At 42.2% G+C, this 27,485-nt stretch overlaps 2 protein-coding genes across 3 annotated transcripts in view; one reads left to right on the top strand and one right to left on the bottom strand.

The window, feature by feature from the left end:
• Positions 1-24,321, top strand: part of LOC132895221 (phospholipid scramblase 2-like) — a 34,171-nt gene extending 9,850 nt beyond the window's left edge. Inside the window, exons 3-9 of the mRNA XM_060935569.1 lie at positions 4,041-4,253; positions 6,169-6,254; positions 6,347-6,389; positions 7,729-7,949; positions 18,796-18,957; positions 19,286-19,447; positions 21,087-24,321. Coding sequence (XP_060791552.1) covers positions 4,041-4,253; positions 6,169-6,254; positions 6,347-6,389; positions 7,729-7,949; positions 18,796-18,957; positions 19,286-19,447; positions 21,087-21,146 — 947 coding nt within the window. The 3' untranslated portion in view covers positions 21,147-24,321. The remainder of the gene's footprint in view (positions 1-4,040; positions 4,254-6,168; positions 6,255-6,346; positions 6,390-7,728; positions 7,950-18,795; positions 18,958-19,285; positions 19,448-21,086) is intronic.
• Positions 24,322-25,996: 1,675 nt separating this feature from the next.
• The window catches only part of tnk1 (tyrosine kinase, non-receptor, 1), a 45,532-nt gene continuing 44,043 nt past the window's right edge, over positions 25,997-27,485 (bottom strand). The window contains exons 13-14 of one of the 2 annotated variants that reach the window (XM_060935589.1): positions 27,330-27,425; positions 25,997-27,248 (exon numbers count right to left, since the gene is read on the bottom strand). In XM_060935589.1, the coding sequence (XP_060791572.1) occupies positions 27,111-27,248; positions 27,330-27,425 (234 nt within the window). In that variant the 3' untranslated portion in view covers positions 25,997-27,110. The remainder of the gene's footprint in view (positions 27,249-27,329; positions 27,426-27,485) is intronic. The other variant, XM_060935581.1, reaches the window with a different exon arrangement.

The following is a 27,485-nucleotide window of genomic DNA, read 5'->3' on the forward strand; positions in this document are numbered from 1 at the left end:
TATCATGGCACGAACAAAGGAGATTTCTGAGGACCTCAGAAAAAATGTTATTGATGCTCATCAGGCTGGAAAAGGTTACAAAACCATCTCTAAAGAGTTTGGACTCCACCAATCCACAGTCAGACAGATTGTGTACAAATGGAGGAAATTCAAGACCATTATTACCCTCCCCAGGAGTGGTCGACCAACAAAGATCACTCCAAGAGCAAGGCATGTAATAGTCAGCGAGGTCACAAAGGACCCCAGGGTAACTTCTAAGCAACTGAAGGCCTCTCTCACATTGGCTAATGTTAATGTTCATTGAGTCCACCATCAGGAGAACAATGAACAACAATGGTGGTGCATAGCAGGGTTGCAAGGAGAAAGCCACCGCTCTCCAAAAAGAACATTGCTGCTCGTCTGCAGTTTGCTAAAGATCACGTGGACAAGCTAGAAGCTAGATACATGACTGATCACATGACGTCACAGAGTCGGGGATTCCCTAGTGGCGGCCATCTTGGGGGTCCAGCTTACCGTACAGGTGACTGAGCACACATTGTAACGCGCGAGTACAAAGTCTTCAGAAGAACCCAAGCAGGCTATTTAAAGCTAGCAATGGTGCACACCTGTTGTATTCACGGCTGTCGTAATAGGTCAGATGATGAAGTCAAGCGGAGCTTTTATGGAATTCCCACTGTACGGGAGCACGAAGGCGAGCAAACAAACTCAGCATACAAAGGAGAAATCTATGGCTTGCGAGAATCAACCGCAAGGATTATCAGCCTTCCAAACACAGCAAAGTCTGCTCCGATCATTTTATAAGTGGTAAGTTGTTTAAATAAACAATCAATTGTGTTTAAGTTTGTTTTTGGAAACCAAAACTTCATGTGAACAATCTCTGGAGAATGCCTAACTGGAACTGCTGAGTGTACGTTTACATTGTAATGTACACTTAATATCGCTCGTTTGTCACGTTTCTATTTGAAACTTGTCACTTCACTCACGCAAGGGTCATTTTTGAAAAACATTTTAGGTCTATTCTGTATGATTTGATTTGTGTTTGGGATGCAAACAGTGCGCCTTTTGGCGGATGCCGCCTGAATCGCGCAGATCCGATTTTTTTTTTTAGGGGGGCCAAAAGGCGCGCTGTGAATATATAAAGTTGTATATATCAGACAGCCTTTAAAGTTTGATGAAGTCAGTTTCAGGCTTTGGAGCAGGCTTTGGCAGTTTCAGGCTTTGGCAGCCCTGCATAGTCACTTGAAAATGCATCTTTGTCCACTTCGTAGGGGTCAATTCCCCCAATCAAGGCCAGTTTGGCTGCATACCGTTGTCGTGAGATGTCGTCTAATGTATCTATATACTTCTGTTTGCTTGATTTTGCTGACATTGATCTTTATTTTAGAAAACTGACTATATAACTTCATAAATTCGTCCGAGATAACGTAGCCGGTGATGGTCCGTTTTGTTTGCCCCCCAAGATGGCTGCTGGGGGGCGTTCCCCGGAATGCCGTGACGTCAGTGAAAACTATCTATTGGAAAAATGTTTTGTGGACGGATGAGACCAAAATAGAACTTTTTGGTTTAAATGAGAAGCATTATGTTTGGAGAAAGTAACGCATTCCAGCATAAGAACCTTATCCCATCTGTGAAACATGGTGGTGGTAGTATCATGGTTTGGGCCTGTTTTGCTGCATCTGGGCCAGAACGGCTTGCCATCATTGATAGAACAATGAATTCTGAATTATACCAGCAAATTCTAAAGGAAAATGTCAGGACATCTGTCCATGAACTGAATCTCAAGAGAAGGTGGGTCATGCAGCAAGACAACGACCCTAAGCACACAAGTCGTTCTACCAAAGAATGGTTAAAGAAGAATAAAGTTAATGTTTTGGAATGGCCAAGTCAAAGTCCTGACCTTAATCCAATGGAAATGTTGTGGAAGGACCTGAAGCGAGCAGTTCATGTGAGGAAACCCACCAACATCCCAGAGTTGAAGCTGTTCTGTACGGAGGAATGGGCTAAAATTCCTCCAAGCCGGTGTGCAGGACTGATCAACAGTTACCGGAAACATTTAGTTGCAGTTATTGCTGCACAAGGGGGTCACACCAGATACTGAAAGCAAAGGTTCACATACTTTTGCCACTCACAGATATGTGATATTGAATCATTTTCCTCAATAAATAAATGACCAAGTATAATATTTTTGTCTCGTTTGTTTAACTGGGTTCTCTTTATCTACTTTTAGGACTTGTGTGAAAATCTGATGATGTTTTTGGTCATATTTATGCAGAAATATATTAAATTCTAAAGGGTTCACAAACTTTCAAGCACCACTGCATTTGCGATGTGCCAAATTAGAGTGAAGAGACTTTTTAGAATGTGTCGTGAGTACGTTCCTTTAGTCATACGTCAAAGCATGTTGACACAACCTGAGTCTTTACTTCTATGTGACTTGAATGCGCTTTTAGTTGCCACTAGCAACAATAATAATAATAAAAAATCAGTGCAGGAGAGTAGGAGCAGCAAAAATCATGTTTCAAAAATTTCATGATTTGTATATTTGCAGGCGTATTTTAGAACTCCCCAAATTCCATGTCTTCAGAAGTTACTTACCACTAATTAAATCCTGTACAAGAATTTTGTAGTGCAACCTTGTGCAGCTGAGTCATATGCCATTTTAGCTTGGTTTATAAGGCTGTTGAGTGCCTTGCTTGTTTCTTTCACAGCTTTCATTCACAGTTTTGCTGACTGAGATGATTGCCCAGGAACCCAGTTATTTAATCTCATACTTTAGATCAGGTCTGACAGACAAGTGTGTGTTGATTCTCCATGCATTATACTGTATTTGTTTTCAGATGTCTCATCTGTTCAGCATCCATGGTGTTAACATGAAGCACCGCTATGAAAAATAACCACTTCAAACTGTCTCATTTATAGCCATAAGCGATAAGCATTTAATGATTTAATCATTAAAAGATAACTGTTGTCACCAACCAGTCATGTTGGGTGCTTATCTCAAGACCTTTTGTAAGAAAGCAATTTTGTGCAGCTGCTGCCTTCAAGAATCATTTGAGACAGTAACGGGGAGCATTTATAAAATCGTACTTCTCACGGAAAATGTTACGATCCAACATCTCTCCTTTGGTTAAATTAAATTGAAATCATTATGAACCACAACTTTTTTTTCAGGTCAGCTTGAAAAGAGCAGCTTGAGCAAACAATACAGCAGTGTGTCTCTCAGCCTGTCACCAGTCTCGTCTCTAAGCGACATGGCTGCCTTCTGCTGTTGCAGGGACAGTCAAGTGACTTCTCAAATCCCATTAGGGCTCATGTTAGTAGCCATTGTGCTCTTCTCAGGGAAATGGTGTAACCTGATATGACCTGTATTTTGGATCAGGCAGCTCATGGCTGTCAAACACACTTTTGTGAGAGATTTTGTGAGAGAATACGTTAGATTTGGGTACTGTATATGGGGAAGAGAATTTATTTGTGGTCTAAACATCACAATTTGTAACATTGACCAAAAATAAGAAGTCGGAATTACAATTTGAAATATTAGTCTTCATGCACAAAAGCTAATTAAAAGACAAACACCTTACGTCATTCGCAAAATGAACACAGGGCATGTCCTTTCATTACAACTCCTTGGAAAGATGGTTACTGATGTTTTAGAAACATTTTCCATCTGGGTTAAAATTCATTGTTTCCAGGACACCGTAAGGTGGAAAGGTTGCCCATAAGCCCTGAAATATGAGAATTGCACATCCATTTAAACAGATATGCCTAGAGAATTGCATTTAGTTACATGACCGTGTTTACAGTGGTTTGAGTCAAGCTGATAATCAACATGTAATCAGTCAATGCTGTCTTGGAATATAATGTACCTTTAACAAGTGCTGAAACCTGAGCAAGAAATGAAGCAACTCTTACAAACTCTTTAATGAACTTTGTGACTTCTTGTTCTCCTTTGTCAGTTTAGTTTGTTTTGTAATGTCACCATGATACCTGTGTGTCCTGGAATTAATGGTCATATATATATATTTCTTCTTTTTGATCAGGTTATCCATCTCCACACCAGGCTCCATACCCCATGCCCCAAGTGGGTAACTCCGTGCCCCCTTACCCAGTAGGGGGTTATGGGGAACATGGTTCTGCCGCCCCACCTGCAGGATTCTATATGGGCTACCAACCCAACCCAAATCAGCCAGTCATGTACCAGCCAGGCCCGGTTGGCCCATCACAGACGCCAGCACATGTGCCTGCATATGGAGGCAAATATCAAAAGAAGATATGAATCAGATGATCAGAGTTTGCGGGTTTATTTTCTGTAAATATGTAATGTAATGGAAAGTACTAGACATAGGCTAGAAATTCAGTAGACTGGAGGTATGATGGTTTGTGATGTAAGGATACTGTTAAAAGTCCTACCTTTTGATTTTGTACTTTTGGGCCCTGTCCACACGGCAACGGATTCAGGTGAATCCGATAAAATTGTTCATCGTTTCGGCCTGGCGTCCACACGGCACCGGCGTTTTGGGTGCCCCAAAACGAAATCTTTTGAGAACGGGTTCCAGAGTGGAAAGATCTGGCAACGGCGCCATTGCGAAGTCGTCTGGATGAGTAGAACAGATTTGTTTACGATGATGTCACAACCACATGTGCTTCATGCCGGGTAGAAGTGTAACGAACTCGATGCGAGTTGTCAACAAATCCTATAACTTGGTTCATGAAACGCGCTTACAAAATATTTTCACTGTGAATATTTATTCTGTAAAGGTGCAAAGTGTGAGAGAGAGAGAGTCAATCCCGCCAGCAAAAATAGGGAAAAAAAGGAGCGATCTCACCTCTTCAGATGTTGGTTTAAGTCCTACAATACATTCCTCAAAAAGGGCGTAGAAGAACAAATTAATCCATCAACGTGTAGCATTCAATTTATTCCGGACCATTAAAGACGCCGCCTTCCGCGTAGAATCATACGTCATCCTCGCCGCCATATTGGATAGGTCAAAGCGGAGAATAAAGATGCCTCATTCATGTGCTGCGTTTAACTGTACCAACAGGTTTGCCGTCCAAACGAGATCACATGGTGTGGCAGCAGGGGCGTGGTCAAATGCCGGTCTGTGACAGGAGGGCGGAGTCAGGGAAGGTGAGTGGCAGAATCACTACACCTGAGAGTGATTAACCTGTGTTTGTGTCTTCCCAGTGACCGCGCCCTACTTAAGGAGGGAGAGCGAGAGCAGAGGAGCTGTCTTGCTGAACCAGACGCTGTGTGTGTGTGTCTGAAAAGTACATACATAAGTGTTATGCTGAAAAGTGTGGTAATAAAACGCGCTGTCAAACCTGATCTCTCTCCTGCCGTCCTCTGTGCTCCACCCACGAACACTGAACCGTTACAGTGGTGCCGAAACCCGGGACCTGGAGCACAGAGGACGGCAGGACAGAGATCAGGTTTGACAGCGCGTTTTATTACCACACTTTTCAGCATAACACTTATGTATGTACTTTTCAGACACACACACACACACTCAGCGTCTGGTTCAGCAAGACAGCTCCTCTGCTCTCGCTCTCCCTCCTTAAGTAGGGCGCGGTCACTGGGAAGACACAAACACAGGTTAATCGCTCTCAGGTGTAGTGATTCTGCCACTCACCTTCCCTGACTCCGCCCTCCTGTCACAGACCGGCGCTTGACCACGCCCCCGCTGCCACACATGGGATTACCTTTCACGGGTGAGACTGGAAAAATACTTTTCATTGTATTTGGTCATTATAATGTAATTTTACGAACAGATTTTTCTGACTTTGTGGCTAATATGAAGTCTCGCGCATAATAGTTTATGCGCATGCATCCTTACTTCTTCTATTGTTCTGGTGTCTCCGAAGGGACTGTCTTACAGCGCCCGTAGAGGTGTGGCATGTGTATTGCATCGTTTTCAGCAAGCGTTGCGTTGCCATATGTACCTGATATTTTACTGATCCGTTGCCCATGTGGACGCGATATTTTTTTAAATAACATCTCGTTGCCGTTGTCGTGTGGATGTAGCCTTAGTTGATGCTGCTGTAGGATTTTAAATGGGACGTTTAAAAAGCAAACTGAAGAACAATTAGGGTGTGAGATGGAATTTTTTTTCTCCTAAGAGTGTAGTGAACATTTTTTCGCAACTCATTATGATGATTTTGTACTTTTAGTTGATGCTCAATCACCTCCCGGCCCTGTAGCAGCACCTTTACCAGTGGCAGTAGGGGTACCACCAGGTCTGGAATATTTAACACAGGTAGTTCTGCTTTCTTTTATTTATTATTATTCTCTAATTTCTATATGCTCACTTGAATAACCAAGCATGGTCACTTTTTTTTTTAATTTTAGATTGACCAGCTCCTGATTCACCAGAAAGTGGAGATGTTGGAAGGTGAGTTTATTTATACTCATCTTAGCTTGATTACTTACATTAAAAGCAATGTGAGCTGAGTCAGTATATTCTTTCAGAGAAATGATGCAGAATAAGGCAATGGAAAAAATGAGGAATGCTTAATCTTGAATAGCAAACGCCCACTGAATTCTTGAATAGAAGTATTCAATAAGTCTGCCTGAAAACCCATCCATCCATTATCTGTAGCCGCTTATCCTGTGCAGGGTCGCAGGCAAGCTGGAACCTATCTCAGCTGATTATGGGCGAGAGGTGGGGTACACCCTGGATAAGTCACCAGGTCATTGCAGGGTTGACACAAAGGCTACGTTTACATTAGACCGTATCTGTCTCGTTTTCTTCGCGGATGCACTGTCCGTTTACATTAAACCGCCTGGAAACGCCTGGAAACGGGACTCCACCAGCGTCCACGTATTCAATCCAGATCGTGTCTGGTCCGGTGCTGTGTAAACATTCAGAATACGCGGATACGCTGTGCTGAGCTCTAGCTGGCGTCTCATTGGACAACGTCACTGTGACATCCACCTTCCTGATTCGCTGGTGTTGGTCATGTGACGCGACTGCTGAAAAACGGCGCGGACTTCCGCCTTGTATCACCTTTCATTAAAGAGTATAAAAGTATGAAAATACTGCAAATACTGATGCAAATACTGCCCATTGTGTAGTTATGATTGTCTTTAGGCTTGCCATCCTTCCACTTGCAAGTGGTAAGTGATATGCGCTGGGATCACACACACAGCGGCTCAGTCCCGAATCGTGGCTTGTTCACTTCACTCGCGTGCTCTGTGAGCTGCGCAGGGCCGGAGTGCGCACCCTCCAGAGAGCACTCGCTGTTCAGGGCGGAGTGATTTGGAGCGCAGGATGCCTGCGGAGCCGAGCGTATCCGTGTATTGGCGTTGCTGTGTGCACGCAAATCGTGTATTGCTGTTGCTGTGTGCACACTAATTGTTTTAAAAACGTTAATCTGATGATCCGCTGATACGGTCTAATGTAAACATGGGCATAGAGACAAACAACCATTCGCACTCGCATTCACACCTACGGTCAATTTAGAGCCACCAATTAACCTAATCTGCATGTCTTTGGACTGTGGGGGAAACCGGAGCACCCGGAGGAAACCCATGCAGACACCAGGGAGAACATGCAAACTCCACACAGAAAGGCCCCCTCGGCCACTAGGCTCGAACCCGGACCTTCTTGCTGTGAGGCGACAGCGCTAACCACTACACCACCGTGCCACCCTCTGCCTGAAAACCATGATTACTTTTTGAGCCCTTGTGTAGTCCTGTAATTATTTAGAATTGTTTCACTTGTCCCTTAGCGTTCATCGGCTTCGAGACCAACAATAAATACGAGATCAAGAACAGCATGGGCCAGAAGATCTACAAGGCCAAAGAGAAGAATGACTGTTGCACACGGAACTGCTGTGGTTCACTGAGGAGCTTTGACATGAAGATTAAAGACAACACAGACCGCGAGGTCATACGTCTGATTCGCCCTTTTCGCTGTGCCTCCTGCTGGTGCCCCTGCTGCATGCAAGAGGTAGGAGTGTATAAGGGCTGTTCAGATGGGTTTTAGCATGTATAACTTTCATATTTTGTACACTATGCTGGCCATAAGCTTCAGAATCCTGAAGATTGCAATCCGATTGATTGACTCTCAACACTTTGTGAGAGTAGAGGATGACATAGTGCACAGAATTGATTGAATGTAGTGCACAGAATCGGAATATGAATGCACAGAATATGGATTGAATATAGTGCACAGAATCGCATTATCAAGAACTGAGAGTGTCAATATGAAGTAAATAACTCGTATGCATAATTCTAAAATTAAATTATTATTTTAAAGGATGTTACTTAAAATGCATCAATTGTGATGCGTCATTCTGATGTTTTGAAGTGAACATTAACTGAAGCTCTTGATTTGTATCTGCATGATTTTATGCTGATTAGAGAACTGCATAAAACAACAGGTATATGGGTGTGCCTAATAAAGTGGCCAGTGAGTGTATTGTATAACCAGTATGTTTTTAGTGTCTGAATGTTTTTATAAATTGCTCATTTATTAATCTGACTTTTAAAAGCTCATACTTCATAAGTTGACACTTGGGGAGAGGGGGCACTTAGGCCTGAGTAATTTGCTCCTAGTGAAATTCATAGTGAAAATTCAGAATGCATGATCATACAGTATGTCACAAGTGCAGTAGCTTTAATGTTAGACAGGCCACAGTATATTTTATGAAGGCCAAAGGGACCACACATGTTGCATTTGAAAAAAAAACCTTGGTAGTAAGGACCAATGAGTTACCGTTGATATATCTTTTAAAATTTTAATCTGTTTTTGCTGGTGTCGTTACTTATTCACACTTAAAGTGCTAGTCTTATGAAAATGACATCACCCCTGGAAATTATACCTTATAAAACTAGACATGTTAAATAGTTTACTGTCTAAATTGTATTTTAATAGGAACATGTTCTATTTAGGGCAGCATGGTGGTGTAGTGGTTAGCACTGTCGCCTCACAGCAAGAAGGTCCGGGTTTGAGCCCCGTGGCCGGCGAGGGCCTTTCTGTGTGGAGTTTGCATGTTCTCCCCGTGTCCGCGTGGGTTTCCTCAGGGTGCTCCGGTTTCCCCCACAGTCCAAAGATATGCAGGTTAGGTTAACTGGTGACTCTAAATTGACTGTAGGTGTGAATGAGAGTGTGAATGGTTGTCTGTCTCTATGTGTCAGCCCTGTGATGACCTGGCGACTTGTCCAGGGTGTACCCCGCCTTTCGCCCGTAGTCAGCTGGGATAGGCTCCAGCTTGCCTGCGACCCTGTAGAACAGGATAAAGCGGCTACAGATAATGAGATGAGATGAAATCGGTTCCCTACAGTTTATGTGGTTGGTGGTCACACCAGACCGATAGTGATACCTATAGCCCAGGCCTGGGTTTATCGGTGTCGGTGAGATTGCTTCTGGAGTGATGTTTCCAAACCTGAAACTGAGCTGATAAAACATCTGAACAATCAGGTAATTGTTTACATGTGACATTGTCTGAGGACATGCTATTTTTCCCGGGCATCTTTGTACATCCTTGTTGCATCAATGGAGGAGAAGCTGATTATAGAAGGATCAAAGAATCCCATACTTTATGACAAAAAGCACAAGCTGTACAAAGATACAGCCAAAAATGAAGATGTATGGAAGATCAGTGGCAGTAGAGTGGGTATGACTGGTAAGTGTGTGTGTGTGTGTGTGTGTGTGTGTGTGTGTGTGTGTGTGTGTGTGTGTGTGTGTGTGGTTAAGTGTGTGTGTAGTGTGTGGCTGCACAAGATTAAAACCAAGATCTAAAACCAAGATTTTAGAGTGTGCAGCCACACACACACACACACACACACACTCTTTGCCACAAATACTATCTGTGGATCATGTAAAAAAGATTTTGCAGCATGAGATCTCATGTCTGATACACTTTCCTGTGTGCCCACTGCCAAATAATATTATATATTTTTTAGAAAGAAAGAAAGCACAACTTTATTAATCACACACTTGTGAAATTCCTCTCTGCATTTAACCCATCTGAAGCAGTGAACACACACGCACACACACGTGAGCAATGAGTACACACGCATACCCAGAGCAGTGGGTAGCCATGCTAACAGTGCCCAGGGAGCAGTTGGGGGTTAGGTGCCTCGCTCAAGGGCACCTCAGCCCAAGGCCATCCCATATTAACCTAACCGCATGTCTTTGGACTGTGGGAGAAACCGGAGCACCCAGAGGAAACCCACACAGACACGGGGAGAACATGCAAACTCCACACAGAAAGGCCCCCACCAGCCACTGGGCTGGAACCCAGAACCTTCTTGCTGTGAAGCGACCGTGCTAACCACTTACACCACTGTGCCACCCATATATTTCTTAAATTACCTAAATTGTTTTAAATTACCTAAATTAAGCACTTTATCACAATCATAAGTGTATACGCCCTCACCATGGCAAGCACAGAGGAGACCATAGAGCAATTTTATGCTGACCTGGACACCCTATTGTGCACCACACCTGCCCCTGACAAGCTCTTATTCTAGGCGATCTTAACACCAGAGTTGGCCGAGATTACAACCCGTGGAAAGGAGTGATAGGGAAGCATGGAGTCAGAAAGGCAAATAGCAATGGACTCCTACTGCTGAGCAAATGTGCAGAGTACAACCTAATCATAATCAACACCATGTTCAGACAGGCAGATAAATACAAGACAACATGGATGCACCCAAGATCTAAACAATGGCATCTTATCGACTATGTCATCACCCGCCAACGTGACAGCAGCGACATCCTCATCACAAGGGCGATGCAAGGACTGCTGGATGGACCACAGATTTGTTTGAGCAAAGTGCAACATCCACATAGTCCCTCAACATCCACATAGTCCCCCAACACCACAAGCGCCCAAAGCTCATGAGACCGACTTTCAACACAGCTAGATTCCTCTCAGCCAAATACCAGCAGGAATTGCAAACTAGGCTTGATGATAAGATAGAGGCATTGGGACCTCTAACTGGTGGACCAGAGGAAAAGTGGAACCAGTTCAAAGAAGCTGTCACAGAGACAGCCAAGGCAGTAATTGGTCAAAAGACTAAATTCCATCAAGACTGGTTTGATGAAAACAATGAAGCTGTACAAGCCCTCTTGGATGAAAAGAGAAAGGCCTACACTGATTGCCAAAACCACCCAAACTGCACCTCATGACGTAACAGATACAAAGCTTACCAGGCCAGGGCCCAAAGAGAGTTCTGTAACATGCAAGACAAATGGTGGGAGCAGAAAGCTGAGGAAGTGCAACAATATGCGGACACTAAAGCTACATCCACACAACAATGGCAACGAGATGTTATTTAAAAATATATCGCGTCCACATGGGCAACAATCAGTAAAATATCAGGTCCATATGGCAACGCAACGCTTGCTGAAAACGATGCAATACACATGCCACACCTCTAGGGGCGCTGTAAGACGGTCCCTTCGGAGACACCAGAACAATAGAAGAAGTAAGGACGCATGCGCATAAACTATTATGCGCGAGACTTCATATTAGCCACAAAGTCAGAAAAATCTGTTTGTAAAATTACATTATAATGACCAAATACAATGAAAAGTATTTTTCCAGTCTCACCTGTGAAAGGTAATCCCATGTGATCTCGTTTGGACGGCAAACCTGTTGGTACAGTTAAACGCAGCTAATCTTTATTCTCCGCTTTGACCTCTCCAAAATGGCGGCGAGGATGACATGATTCTACGCGGAAGGCGGCGTCTTTAATGGTCTGGAATAAATTGAATGATACACGTTGATGGATTAATTTGTTGTTTCTCACCTGTGAAAGGTAATCCCATATGATCTCATTTGGACGGTAAACCTGTTGGTACAGTTAAACGCAGCACATGAATCTTTATTCTCCACTTTGACCTATCCAATATGGCGACGAGGATGACGTATGATTCTACGCGGAAGGCGGCATCTTTAATGGTCCGGAATAAATTGAATGATACACGTTGATGGATTAATTTCTTCTACGCCCTTTTTAAGGAATGTATTGTAGGACTTAAACCCACATCTGAAGAGGTGAGATCGCTCCTTTTTTTTCCCTATTTTTGCTGGCAGGATTGACTCTGCCCTAAGGGCTATTCTCTCTCTCTCTCTCTCACTTTGCACCATTACACAATAAATATTCACAGTGAAAATATTTTGTAAGCGCGTTTCATGAACCAAGTTATAGGATTTGTTGACAACTCACATCGAGTTCGTTACACTTCTACCCGGCGTGAAGCACTCACAGTCATGTGGTTGTGACGTCATCGTAAACAAACCCGTTCTACTCATCCAGACGACTTCGCAATGGCAACGTTGCCAGATCTTTCCACTCTGGAACCCGTTCTCAAAAAGATTGCGTTTTGGGCACCCAAAACGCCGGTGCCGTGTGGACGCCAGGCCTAAACGATAAGCAATTGTATCGGAGTCACCTGAATCCGTTGCCGTGTGGACAGGGCCTAACAACTCCACAGTGCTATTTGGTGTCATCAAGGCCATCTATGGCCCTTCTAGAAGTAGAACAACCCCCCCTGATATCAGCTGATGGCACAACCATCATCAAGGACAAAAAGGGAATCAGGGCAAGGTGGAAAGAGCACTTCAGCCAACTCCTTAACTGGCTATCTACAGTTGATCAGTCAGCCCTACAGTACAGCAGATCCCCCAGGGCACAATTCAGGAGGACCTTGACCTTCCACCCAGTGAGGAAGAGGTGAAGACAGCCATAAAGCAGATGAACTGTGGTAAAGCTCCAGGGAAGGACAGAATCCCTGCAGAATTATACAAGGCACTCGGGACTGCAGCATTTAAAGCATTCTATGATGTTCTCCTGACCATCTGGGGTGAGGAACATATGCCAGCAGATCTTCGAAATGCAACCATAGTAACACTGTACAAGAACAAAGGAGCAAAATCAGACTGTGGAAACTACAGCGGTATCTCTTTACTGTCCATTGCTAGAAAAATCCTAGTTCGCATCCTCCTCAACAGGCTCATCATCAACATCTCTGAAAGCAACCTGCCTGAAGCCCAGTGTGAATTTTGCCTGGGTCGCAGCACCACAGACATGGTGTTTGCTGTGCGACAGGTATAAGAGAAATGCATTGAGCAACATATGGACCTATATACAGTGTTCATAGACTTGACAAAGGCATTTGATACTGTTAACAGAGAGGCATTGTGGACAATCCTCACCAAACTGGGCTGCCCACTCAAGTTCACTACACTGATGAGGTTGTTCCACAACATGACTGGACAAGTTCTCTCTAATGCTGACTACACAGACTCGTTCATCATCTCCACTGATGTAAAGCAAGGCTGTATACTTGCCCCTGTGCTGTTCAACCTATTCTTCACACAGGTCCTGCTCCACACGGTGAAAAATCTTGACCTGGGTGTGTACATCAAATATCGGTCAGATGGATCAGTCTTTGACCTCTGTCGTCTCTCTGCCCGAAACAACACTGTAGAGAAACTCATCTTGGAAGCCCTATTTGTAGATGACTGTGCCCTCATGGCACACAAGGAAAACCGCTTGCAGGTGATTGTCGACCGCTTTGTAGAAGCCTCAAGGCTCTTCGGCCTGACAATCAGTCTAGGGAAAACAGTGGTCCTGGTCCAAGCAGCCCTGAACACAACTCGGCCCCTGCCAAACATCTTCATCGACACAGTCCAAATAAAAAGCTTGGAGCATTTTACATACCTCGGAAGCACAATCTCTGCAGATGGATCACTGGACAAAGAAATCACAAGCAGGATCCAAAAAGCCAGCCAGGCATTTGGCAGACTAAGGGAAAAAGTCCTTCAGCAAAAAGGCATCAGACTGTCCACAAAACTTAAGATCTACAAAGCTGTAGTTATCTATCACTTCTCTATGGATGTGAAACATGGACCTTGTATCGCTGACACATAAAGTAGCTAGAACAATTCCACATGAGGTCACTGTGCATGATCATGAACATCCGCTGGCAAGACAAAATCACCAACCAGGAAGTACTGGACAGGGCCCACTGAGCAAGTATTGAGTCGATGCTGCTGAAAGCCCAACTTTGCTGGACTGGACATGTAGTTAGGATGGATTACAATCGTATTCCCAGACAGATAATGTATGGAGAGCTAAAGCTGGGCTCATGCAGAAGGGGAAGGCCTAAACTTAGATACAAGGACACTCTGAAAAACAATCTCAAGTGGTGCGGCATCCAGCCATCCCAACTAGAGGCATCTGCTACAGACAGGACAGCTTGAAGGGGGCTAATCTCAAAAGCAATAAGTACTTTCGAGGAGGACAGGCAACAGTGTCTTGATGCTGCGAGGGAGAGATGCCACGGGACAGCATCTGTCATGGTCCAGACGACAGATCATTGCTGCAGTACATGTGGGCGCCTGTGCGCCTGTGAAGTGCCTGTGGCTCCATAGTCTTGGACTATGGAGCCACAGGCATTTCCACCCCCCATAAGAACACAGAAGTTATCATCGGAACTGATGGACTACCAAGTCAGTTACCTAAATTGGATGAAACAAAACTTGTCACCTTACTCACACCGGAGTCCGAGCACTGAGTGCCCACTTATGCATTCACAAAAGAATATTCACATGGTAATGGGACAATAATCACTTTCACTCTTTCGGTTTCTCTTTCACAGTGGGAAAGCCCACCATAAACAGGATAAAATGTCAAGTTTATTTGTATAGCGTTTTTAACAATAAACATTGTCGCAAAGCAGCTTTACAGAATTTAAATGACTTAAAACATGAGCTAATTTTATCCCTAATCTATCCCCAATGAGCAAGTCTGTGGTGACAGTGTCAAGGAAAAACTCCCTCAGATGACATGAGGAAGAAACCTCAAGAGGAACCAGACTCAAAAGGGAACCCAACCTCATTTGAGCAACAACAGACAACATGACTATAACATTAACAGTTTTAACATGAAGTCAGTTGCGTTGATGTTATAAACTCTTCATTGATGGAAACTTGAGTGCAAAACTGTTCATGACAACTGCAGTCCTAAAGTTAGCAAGTCAACTGTCGTCCTCAGCCATAAAAGCGTTACTGTAAGCGTCCTGAGCGTCTTCCAGGTGTGACTTTCAACTGTCCATATGGGGCCGTTCTCCACAGGAGTGATGCGATGCGATGAGACTCCATCCAGACACAGGGCACCAGGATGGATCAGGCAGGTCCGAGGAGCAGAAGAGGTCAGCATCTCGATCCCAGGACCGACATGTAACTCAGAGGGACAGATTTTTTTTTTTTTGAGGGGGGGAGAAAACACAGGTTGTTAGGTATGCCCAATGTCACCTGATGAGTAGGAACAGTATACATTTTGCACTGAGTACAAGCAGGGACTCCGTCAACTAACTATGACAGCATAACTAAAAGGGAAGAGCCAGAAGGTAACACAGGCATGAGGGAGCCCCGGGACATAAAGCAGCAGCCACTACACCGTCAACAAACTCGAGTGAGCAAGCGAGTGGGGACTGACAGCATCCATGCATCCCAGTTTACCAAAACACTCTGTCTGACGACCCTCCAGATCTACTCCTTTACCTCATAAACACCGTTAACAAAAGGCTTGACTAAACAGATATGTTTTCAGCCTAGACTTAAACAGTCAGTGCGTTTACATGCACATAGAGAAAATCGAATTTCTGCCGTTGCTCAACTGAAATCGAAGTTCTAAATGCCATGGAAACACCTTAGCTCGGCTGAAATCGAACCGAACTTGATTTCTCGTAATCGAGCTACACGACCTAGATTATGCGATTTTAGCCGAGCTACTTAGTGCATGTAAACCCTATCGAGCTACGTAGTCGAGCTACTTACTTCAGCACCGCCCCTTCCGGAAGTGACGAGTGACGAGACCACAAGCGGGAAACACAACAGCCTCGGTCGGCATGACAACGAATCATGACAACGGCATGAATCTTTTCTTTTTGTGGCATTGTTTGCACTGTTAAAATTTAGCTCACTTACTGTATCACCAAATACATCTGTACAGCTGTTGCATAGCTGTGAATTGTGTACATAAACAAGTCACTGTATTTGTGTGTGTGTGTGTATATATATATATATATATGTCCAACATCTGAAGAATGTCAATAAAAACAAAACAATTGAACTTTTTGTGTGTTTATTAAGACATAAGTTAAATTGTAAGCAAAAAAAAGTTTTTTTGTAAGCAAAAAATGGACTTTAGAAAAATATACAATTGTGCAAAATAAGTTGTCTTACAAAACAGTGGTCTGCGCAGGACAGTTTGTAGCCATGCAGTCTGTTAGAGCAAGCCTAACAGCTTGAGCACGGAACTTGTGAACACGCCAGTGTTGCCAGATTGGGCGGTTTTAAGTGCATTTTGGCGGATTTGAACATGTTTTGGGCTGGAAAACGTCAGCAGTATCTGGCAACACTGCGATAACTTTGTTTATACTCTTGAATAGCTCTTCTTCATGACGACAACCGGAAGTGTACCAACACGATGGGGCGTGTAGCGCCACCTGTGGCTCGGGTGCACAATGTACCTCACACAATAGCTCGATTAACTTGTGTGCATGTAGGATTTGATTTCTCTGGCACCCCTGCTGGGACCCTTAGCTCGATTACCGACAGTAGCTCGATTTGGATGTGCATGTAAACGCACTCACTGAGACTGTGTCTGATTCCCGAACATTACTTGGAAGGCTGTTCCATAACTGTGGGGCTTTGTAAGAAAAGGCTCCGCCCCCTGATGTAGCCTTCACTATACGAGGTACCAGCAGATAGCCTGCACCTTTTGATCTAAGTAGACGTGGCGGGTCATAGAGGACCAGAAGTTCACTCAGGTACTGTGGTGCGAGACCCTTCAGTGCTTTAAAGGTCAATATTAGTATTTTATAATCAATACAAAATTTGATTGGGAGCCAGTGCAGTGTGGATGAGACAGGGGTGATTTGGTCATATTTTCTAGTTCTAGTAAGGACTCTTACTGCTGCATTTTGAAAATGTGTCGATCATAGTTGAAGCAACTTGTTTGTGTTGAAGGTTCATTTATTAGCACTCTCAAGGCAAAACACACAGGCATGTGTCTTATGTACAGTGTATAGCAGCATCTGTCATATCACTGACTGTCCGAGTGAGTCTGTTACATGCGAGATTGCTAGGAGTCTGAGATTAGCAGTTATCTGCGTACTGCAGGATGTCATGCACCCAGATCCTCCTTTTCTTCTCCTTTCGGCTTTACCTTCTGTGCAAAATGAGCATCAAAAGCAGCTCTTCCTCGCTGTCACTGTCAGCCATTGTGTGCTGCTGAGTGCACTGAGTTGGCACACAAACAGCATACAACCGCTACATTTTCCCGCGAAAACCAACAACTGATAGTCGGGATTATACAGTTATAGGTATATTATGCCGCTTTTCCACTACCAACGCGGCTGAGTTGGGCTGAGCCGTACTGAGTTGGGCTGAGTCGAGCTGAGTGGGGCTGTTGGAATTGCATTTCGACTACAACCGCGCTGAACCGTGCTGGCTGGAAGTGGGTGGACACATTGGGTGGAGTTAGCGAAAGTGGGTGGACGTCAGGTGATGTCGTTAGGCGGCGCAAACAGTGACATCAGTGAGCTTTTAAGCGGTAGTCTCACGACCCGGAGAGTAAACAATAAACATGGAGGACATGGAGTCGTTAGTGTTGCTGGTCTTGGTGCTGTGGCTTGTTGTCACCGACAACGCCAACAGATACTGGCAAGAGCGTATAGATGAGGCGAGGCGCATAAGGCTTCAGAAATTCTCGTAATTCGTAATTCTTCTTCTTCCGGGTTTACGGTGTTTACAGATCCCAGCGTGCTCGCGGGGCGTGTGTGGGCATGTGAGGACACTCCTCCTCACCAATCAGTGCACAGGGGAGTGTCTCCTCACGCCCCTAGCCTCACTCAGCTCGGTTTGGCTTGCTTCAGCCCTACTCCAAAACCGTGCGAGTTTTGGGGGCTGAACAGGGCTGAAACGAGCTGAGTCGTGCTGTTCTTAGATAGTCGAAACGCGAGCCGTGTCGGGCTGAAGTGAGCTGAAGCGAGCTGAAGTGAGCTGAAAAAGGGTAGTGGAAAAGGGCCATTATAGTTATCGGTGTTATAGGACCGGGGCATAAAACAGCACTCAATATTCCCTACTATAGGCACCTAAAATAAAATTATTAAAATTATAAAATAATATAATGACACTTGTGTGCCATCCTTTTGTAGCTTTCATGGTCTTTTTCAAAAGAATTAGTATCAAGAACGCATGCCACTGCAGAGAATATTATAGAGTCTGTGTGGACACAAAAGAAGGCAGTGGTGCATATGACGGTATACACATGCAGCACCGCTGACCTATAAATTGCTGCGATCTAATGGCAGACAAGCTTTTAGTGATTTTTGGAACAGAATTCAGATGCAAAAAATTTCTTTTCGAACCAATTTTTTATTTATCAATGAACTTAATAACCTTTTTGAGCATATCACACACAGAAAACCTGGGATTTTATGATGTAATTTTCGTAAGACTAGCACTTTAATGCATTTGCGTTTGCCTTATGAAATCAAAGTGGCAAGATTTCTTGTCTTCAGCAGGAAAATACAGCATAAGATTATGATGATACTCTTAGGAGGGGAAAGGGTATTGTGTGTATGAACTTGTTGAAGCCGATACAGTTTTAAAAAAAACATATCTTGTGACTTTTAATTGCTTCACTTGTCATGTGATTGAGGATTTTTTTTTTTCATTCTGAACATTCTGATTACTCTGACAGTTAGTTTAGTTCTAGTTTTTACATGTCTGCTGTGATGTTAATAATATGCACGTGATTCACTTAAGATGGAAGTGCAGGCACCTCCTGGCACCACCATTGGCTACGTGACCCAAGACTGGCATCCCTGTTACCCAAAATTCTCCATCAAGGGTGCCAACAAGGAGACTCTGATGAAACTGGAGGGGCCATGCTTAGCCTGCAACTGCTGTGGAGATGTCAACTTTGAGGTAAGACTGGAGCATTTCAGAATTTAAAAATTGTCGGTGCAGTACATTTGCAATTAATTATGAACGTTATTTGTGTTATAAAGGTAAGGGAATGTGTTACATGTTGCATAGATGCAGCTGACAGTAACTTGATGACCCTAAAATCATACTGTGACCTCAAACTAAGAGTTCTTGGTCATTGTTGAGCTTATTTCCTTATTGTTTACTATATTTAAAAACAGTAAGCACTTGAATAAGTGTTGCATCCTGTACATGCAGTTACAGTGTTACAACTTGAATAAAGCTTTGCTTGTACTCTTTCCCATTCATATCCATGATTTTCCCTCAGTTGAAAGGCAAGGATGGAGGAAAGTCTATTGGTCGAATCAGTAAGCAGTGGAGTGGACTACTAAAGGAGGCATTCACTGATGCAGACAACTTCGGCATCCAGTTTCCCTTTGACCTGGATGTGAAAATGAAAGCTGTCCTGATGGGAGCTTGCTTCCTAATTGTGAGTTTCAACCTCCTTTGTTAATGGGATGTGATTGAGAGTACATTGTGGTTTCAGAATTCACACAAGCTAAATATACAAATATATTAAAATACACTACCGTTCAAAAGTTTGGGGTCACTTTGAAATTTCCTTATTTTTGAAAGAAAAGCACTGTTCTTTTCACTGAAGCTCACTTTAAACTAATCAGAAATGCACTCTATACATTGCTAATGTGGTAAATGACTATTCTAGCTGCAAATGTGTGGTTTTTGGTGCAATATCTCCATAGGTGTATAGAGGCCCATTTCCAGCAACTCTCACTCCAGTGTTCTAATGGTACAATGTGTTTGCTCATTGCCTCAGAAGGCTAATGGATGATTAGAAAACCCTTGTACAATCATGTTAGCACAGCTGAAAACAGTTGAGCTCTTTAGAGAAGCTATAAAACTGACCTTCCTTTGAGCAGATTGAGGCCCTGTCCACACGGCAACGGATTCAGGTGAATCTGATAAAATTGTTTATCGTTTCGGCCTGGCGTCCACACGGCACCGGCGTTTTGGGTGCCCCAAAACGAAATCTTTTGAGAACGGGTTCCAGAGTGAAAAAATCTGGCAACGGCGCCGTTGCGAAGTCGTCTGGATGAGTAGAACGGATTTGTTTACGATGACGTCATAACCACATGACTGTGAGTGCTTCACACCGGGTAGAAGTGTAACGAACTCGATGCGAGTTGTCAACAAATCCTATAACTTGGTTCATGAAATGCGCTTACAAAATATTTTCACTGTGAATATTTATTGTGTAATGGTGCAAAGTGAGAGAGAGAGTGAGAGAATAGCCCTTAGGGCAGAGTCTTTAGTCCAAACGCTGTGGAAGCAGTACCAAACCGCGCACCGCCCGTGCGCTTTCCAAAAACAAAAGCAATCCCGCCAGCAAAAATAGGGGAAAAAAAAGGAACGATCTCACCTCTTCAGATGTTGGTTTAAGTCCGACGATACATTCTTCAAAAAGGGCGTAGAAGAACAAAGTAATCCATCAACGTGTAGCATTCAATTTATTCCGGACCATTAAAGAATTCTGGAGGATATCAGAATGTTGGCGTACCGGCTTCCATCTACCCCCATTCATTCCTCTTTCCGCGTCTTTCGTTTTACGCTACTGATTAATAATCAAAACTTTGTGGCTAATGCTACAGAAGAAGGGGTTTATGCGCATGCGTCTACTTCTTCTATTGTTCTGGTGTCTCCGATGGGACCGTCTTACAGCGCACGTAGTGGTGTGGCATGTGTATTGCATCGTTTTCAGCAAGCGTTGCGTTGCCATATGAACCTGATATTTTATTGATCCGTTGCCCACGTGGACGTGATATTTAAAAAAAAATCTCGTTGCCGTTGTTGTGTGGATGTAGCCTGAGTTTCTGGAGCATCACATTTGTGGGGTCGATTAAATGCTCAAAATGGCCAGAAAAATGTCTTGACTATATTTTCTATTCATTTTACAACTTATGGTGGTAAATAAAAGTGTGACTTTTCATGGAAAACACAAAATTGTCTGGGTGACCCCAAACTTTTGAACGGTAGTGTATATTGGTCATGATGGCCTATATGTACCCAGTGCAGGCTTTGTGACTCACGTTGGCTTTTTTTTTCCTTTGCAGGATTTCATATTCTTTGAAAAAGTGGGAGATACTAACCAACGCAACACAGTCTTCTCATAGAGAAGTAGATGTTCTTCAACGTGCTTTGGTCTATTCATTCATTCTTATCTTTTTATGATGCAATACTATGAGATAACTCTTCTCCATCTCCTGTTAGTCAGACTCCTGAGCTTTGTCTCTTAAGGACTTCTGCTGCTTTCTCTCATCTTATATTTTCATACCTGGCCCACAGGAAACAGAAGGATGTTTGCAAAAACAAAGTGATTCACACAAACCAGTAATTCACGTTCATCCTTGTATGTTCACACATTGCATGCATGCCATTTTCTTGACACACCTGAAACCTTTTTTTCCCCCTCCAGAATGTATCGTATGCAGTGGTACTGATTGTAGCACTTTGTGCTCATCCCGCCCCCCACAAAAAAACAAAAACAAAAAAAAACCAACCAAATATTATTTTATGTGTATTTTCACTGTTTGTATAGACCTACATAAATCAAGTTTTAATGTCTTGTACAAAAACCACTTTTTATTACCATCAAACATTGTCTTATCTTTTCAGAGAAGATTGTGTATGCTTTATTGATGACATTAACAGTGCTATATTGTATTTGTATAGGTATTAATGGTATAATCAAGTTTAGAAATTGTATACTTATGTCCTTAACTCTGACTCTCCTGCAAGTCCAGACATACACTTCTTTAATTTCATAACACAGCTTTCCTATTAGTTAGGACTAATTTATAGTTACTTATAAGTAGTTATAGTAATTCCTAAATAATATGGCTGATGAATAACTGAACAGAAGCTGGGAAGTAAAGGGTTTAATGGTTGGCTCACAAAGTTTGGATAATATACTAGTTAGTCAGGGGAAAAACTGAGTAGTGACTGGGAGGATTCCACTGTTGGAAATCTTTTCTTTCCTTTTCATTCTTCTGTATTTCCTGTGGTGGATGATGACATAGCTAAAAAGCCCACAGTTCTACCAGTGTGTGGAGAAAGAGTACACTGCAACCCGCTTTTACATCAAATGAATGTGTTCAGTGTAATAGGGAACAGAAGTTTAGTTTTCTGGCAGTAGAACAATTTTGTCTCGCTTTGCCAGCTTTGTGCGGTTTCTTAAAATGGACTGGCAGGAATATAAAGTGCATGTTTAAAGTATAGAAACTAACAAATTCACTACAACAAGTACTTTAAAATGTTTTAAGCTCATAACCATGCTAGCAAAAGCCTTGTTAAAGACACCCCCAGTATTAGAGAGACTTATTTTAAAATGTGGTTTAATTTGTTTCTCAAAACGTTCAACAATCTTTACACAACTAATGTATGCAATTAATCTTATGTTGCATAAATGCCTGAACTGTTCATATTCTTTTGATTTCACCAAAAGCTAATGTATGGCCACATTGGTGTTAATGTTTGAGTTAATGACAGAAAATGTGGCCTTTCAGAGGCTTTCATAGAAATGTTAAGTATGCTGGTATTAGTTTGTCCCACAAGAAGGATTACATCTACAGTGGTGCTAGAAAGTTTGTGAACCCTTTAGAATCTTCTATATTTTTGCATAAATATGACCTAAAACATCATCAGATTTTCCCACAAGTCCTAAAAGTAGATAAAGAGAACCCAATTAAACAAATGAGACAAAAATATTATACTTTGTCATTTATTTATTGAAGAAAATGATCCAATATTACATATCTGTGAGTGGCAAAAGTATGTGAACCTTTGCTTTCAGTATCTGGTGTGACCCCCTTGTGCAGCAATAACTGCAACTTAAACGTTTCCGGTAACTGTTGATCAGTCCTGCACACCGGCTTGGAGGAATTTTAGCCCATTCCTCCGTACAGAACAGCTTCAACTCTGGGATGTTGGTGGGTTTCCTCACATGAACTGCTCGCTTCAGGTCCTTCCACAACATTTCGATTGGATCAAGGTCAGGACTTTGACTTGGCCATTCCAAAACATTAACTTTATTCTTCTTTAACCATTCTTTGGTAGAACAATTTGTGTGTTTAGGGTCGTTGTCTTGCTGCATGACCCACCTTCTCTTGAGATTCAGTTCATGGACAGATGTCCTGACATTTTCTTTTAGAATTCGCTGGTATAATTCAGAATTCATTGTTCCATCAATGATGGCAAGCCGTCCTGGCCCAGATGCAGCAAAACAGGCCCAAACCGTGATACTACCACCACCATGTTTCACAGATGGGATAAGGTTCTTATGCTGGAATGCAGTGTTTTCCTTTCTCCAAACATAACGCTTCTCATTTAAACCAAAAAGTTCTATTTTGGTCTCATCTGTCCACAAAACATTTTTCCAATAGCCTTCTGGCTTGTCCACATGATCTTTAGCAAACTGCAGACGAGCAGCAATGTTCTTTTTGGAGAGCAGTGCCTTTCTCCTTGCAACCCTGCCATGCACATCATTGTTGTTCAGTGTTCTCCTGATGGTGGACTCATGAACATTAGCCAATGTGAGAGAGGCCTTCAGTTGCTTAGAAGTTACCCTGGGGTCCTTTGTGACCTCGCGGACTATTACACGCCTTGCTCTTGGACTGTTCTTTGTTGGTCGACCACTCCTGGGGAGGGTAAAAATGGTCTTGAATTTCCTCCATTTGTACACAATCTGTGTGACTGTGGATTGGTGGAGTCCAAACTCTTTAGAGATGGTTTTGTAACCTTTTCCAGCCTGATGAGCATCAACAACGCTTTTTCTGAGGTCGTCAGAAATCTCCTTTGTTTGTGCCATGATACACTTCCACAAACATGTGTTGTGAAGATCAGACTTTGATAGATCCTTGTTCTTTAAATAAAACAGGGTGCCCACTCACACCTGATTGTCATCCCATTGACTGAAAACACCTGACTCTAATTCCACCTTCAAATTAACTGCTAATCCTAGAGGTTCACATACTTTTGCCACTCACAGATATGTAATACTGGATGATTTTCCTCAATAAATAAATGACCAAGTATAATATTTTTTGTCTCATTTGTTTAACTGGGTTCTCTTTATCTACTTCTAGGACTTGTGTGAAAATCTGATGATGTTTTAGGTCATATTTATGCAGAAATGTAGACAATTCTAAAAGGTTCACAAACTTTCAAGCACCACTGTATCTGTACTTAAAGGCTTACATTCTACCTGTACTCATTATATATTAATATATACATGTATGTATAATGAACTGTTTTGTCTTAAAATGACATTAAAACTTTTGAAAAGCTTTACGCAGCTGTGATAATATATACAGTGTTACTATGTTTAATATAAATTATTGATTATTATCCATTATTCAGCTGCCATACAAACACACAACTGATACAACCAGGTGATTCAGCACAATACTGTTCCAAGAATTTGGATTGTTCTTTGTCCCACCCTGCTGGTTTAAAGCTTTTGTAAACAAGTTGCTGGGTGGGTTAATACAACAGACGCACATTTGTATTCAGAAAACAAGTCGCGAGGGAAGGACTGAAATATCTCATTTATTCCAGTCCAAAATAAGGATTGCTGCTTTAATACAGCCCTGCAGTACTCCATCTCCTATTTGTTTTTGTTTTAAGTGAGAACAAAATCTTTACAGGGCAGAAAGGATGAGTCAGTTTAGGGGGAAATACTAGAGTTGTTTCTTCTTCTTTAGCTGCACATCACTGTCTTAATTTAATATCCAAATAGCAAATAATTTGGGTTCTATTTTTCTGATTTGCATATGCACGATTGCCTGATATTACATTACATACACACACATACTATAATTTATTCAAGGGTAGATTAGGACTAAAGGATTGTATTGTGAGGGCCAAATAAGTCTTGTGTATACATACACAAACACCTGGGGTGGCACGGTGGTGCAGTGGTTAGCAGTGTCGCCTCACAGCAAGAGAGTTCTGGTTTTGAACCTCACGACTGACGGGGGCCTTTCTGTGTGGAGTTTGCATGTTCTCCCCGTGTCTGTCTGGGTTTCCTCTGGGTGCTTCAGCTTCCCCCACAGTCCAAAGACATGGAGTTAGGTTAACTGGCTACTCTAAATTGCCCATAGGTGTGTGTGTGAATGGTTGAGAGGAGAAAACCTCAATAATAATACAGTAGAAGGCAATCCGAAACCATTACTGTATTCCTTCCCTAGAAGCTTTTTTTTTTTCAAATTATTATTATTGGGCTTTTTTCACCTTTATTGGATAGGACAGTGAAAAGACAGGACAGGAAATGAGTGGGAGAGAGAGACAGGGAGGGATTGGGAAATGACCTCGGGTCGGAATCAAACCCAGGTCCCCGGATTTATGGTATGGCGCCTTAGCCACCTGAGCCACGACGCCCCCACCTTCCCTAGAAGCTTTGATAGCTGGAGCTGTCAGAGTAGCCATGTCACTGCAGTGATATGCTAGATAGATTTAACACCAGTCAAAAAACTTGGACAAACCTAATTCAATTATTTTTTTTTTTTATTAAAAGCCAAATATCTTAAAGTAATGATGGATGTTGTTTCTCTTTACTTAGTTGAGCAGTTCTTGACATAATGTGGATTACTACAGTTATGGAATAGGACTGTTTACTGTATTTTTATTATTTACTATTTATTGTTTGATCTCAAACACATTAAGAAGGCAAGAAATTGCACTAATTAACCTTTGACAAGGCACAGCTATTAATTGAAAAGCATTCCAGGTGACGACCTCATGAAGCTGGTTAAGATAATGACAATAGTGTGTAAAATACGAACTGAAATGAAATATGAAATCTAAAATATGAAAAAACACACACACCACTTGTTTACAATAACATTCCATGTTATTTTATAGTTTTGATGTCTTTATTGTTCTACAATATGGAAAATAGTAACACTACAGAAAAACCAATGAATGAGTAGGTGTGTCCAAACTTGTGCACGCATGTGTTATATATATATATATATATATATATATATATATATATATATATATATATATATATATATATATATAAATAAAAACACACACACACCTATATTTTTGTGCTGATGGATATTCAAAGACGTCTACAACACTCTGCACCCACAAAGAATGAAAAGCATACCATTTCAGTGCTTACAAAAAAAAAAAAAAAAAAGAGAAAAAAATTGCATGGCAAATGATATAAGGAGTCAGAATTGATGACACCCTACCACAAGTCTGTCTACTGTTATCAAAGTACATTCATATAAGTATTAGTTTTAATTAAACACAGATTCAGATAAAAAGCTACACATCTCAATTCATTTCTATTAACCTATTACATACTCAATAAAAGCAGTTAAACGAACTACATTTTCTATATATAAAATTGTAAACAGTCCACAATTTCTGTTCCACCCTCTCTTGAACATCCTTTGCTTGAATTATACTGAAGTAAAATGTAAAAAAAAAAAAAAAAATCCTTCATTTTTATTATGATTGCTGATACTGAGTAATTCACTATTGGTGGATCTATATATGTTTATTGAATGTACCTGACTCACTCATTCAACCGGCAGGGGGCAATGCTGAGTTGCTACATACTTGTACATATAGACTTGGATAAGCAAGCAGCTTTTAATTCATGTCGAAACAAGTTCTAGCTCAGAACACATCTTCCACAAAATGTATAACTGAATCAGCCACTTTCAAACAGGTAATAGGGCAGGACTAGGTGTTAACTGTTTACTCATGTAGCAAGGTGCGTAGCAAAGAACCTTATCTTTTTTCTCAAAGGTGATGATTCAGAAATCCTGCTCCTGCATGATGCACTTTTTTTTTTCTCCAAAAAACGGGACTAATACAGATTACTAAAATGAGTTACCAAGTCTGAAGCTTCTATATCTGAAGGTGGTGTTCGACTAGGACCTCTAATAGATGGGAATGAGTCAACCACAGAGAGAGAACAGCACTACAGTGGTCAACAAGGCAGTTCAATGATGCTCCCCTTTTGCGGTTTGGCACAGGCCCCTTGAAGCCTGAAGTGTAGCTCATAGAGAATCTCTTTCCGGAGATGTCTGACTGAAAAACATCACATCATCTCATTTCTAAGGTCTGTCACTGCGCCTCTCAGTAGCCATGCGGATAACGAAACGGCTGGCCTGCTGCAGGTCCCAATTGTAGCGAGCTAGTATCTTATGGCAGTCCTCTCGAGAGCACTGGTTCATATGGTAAAGCTGCTCTGCCTGAATGGAGCACAGGAGTGGATGAGTGAAAACTATATACATTTGTAATATATTTAAAAAGCCAAAAAGAAATGTTCTTACTTTCAGCTGTTGCTCTGCCCTCATTGGATTCCATTCATTGCGTTGTAGAGCTTTCTGAACTTCTTCAAGAGTTACTCCATGTACCGCTGCCTGAACCTGTGTAATTATAACACAGTAAAATTTGCAAGCGGATTAAATTAAATATTATGGCCTTTG

This window comes from Neoarius graeffei, chromosome 1, assembly GCF_027579695.1.
Source record: "Neoarius graeffei isolate fNeoGra1 chromosome 1, fNeoGra1.pri, whole genome shotgun sequence".
Lineage (NCBI taxonomy): Eukaryota > Metazoa > Chordata > Actinopteri > Siluriformes > Ariidae > Neoarius > Neoarius graeffei.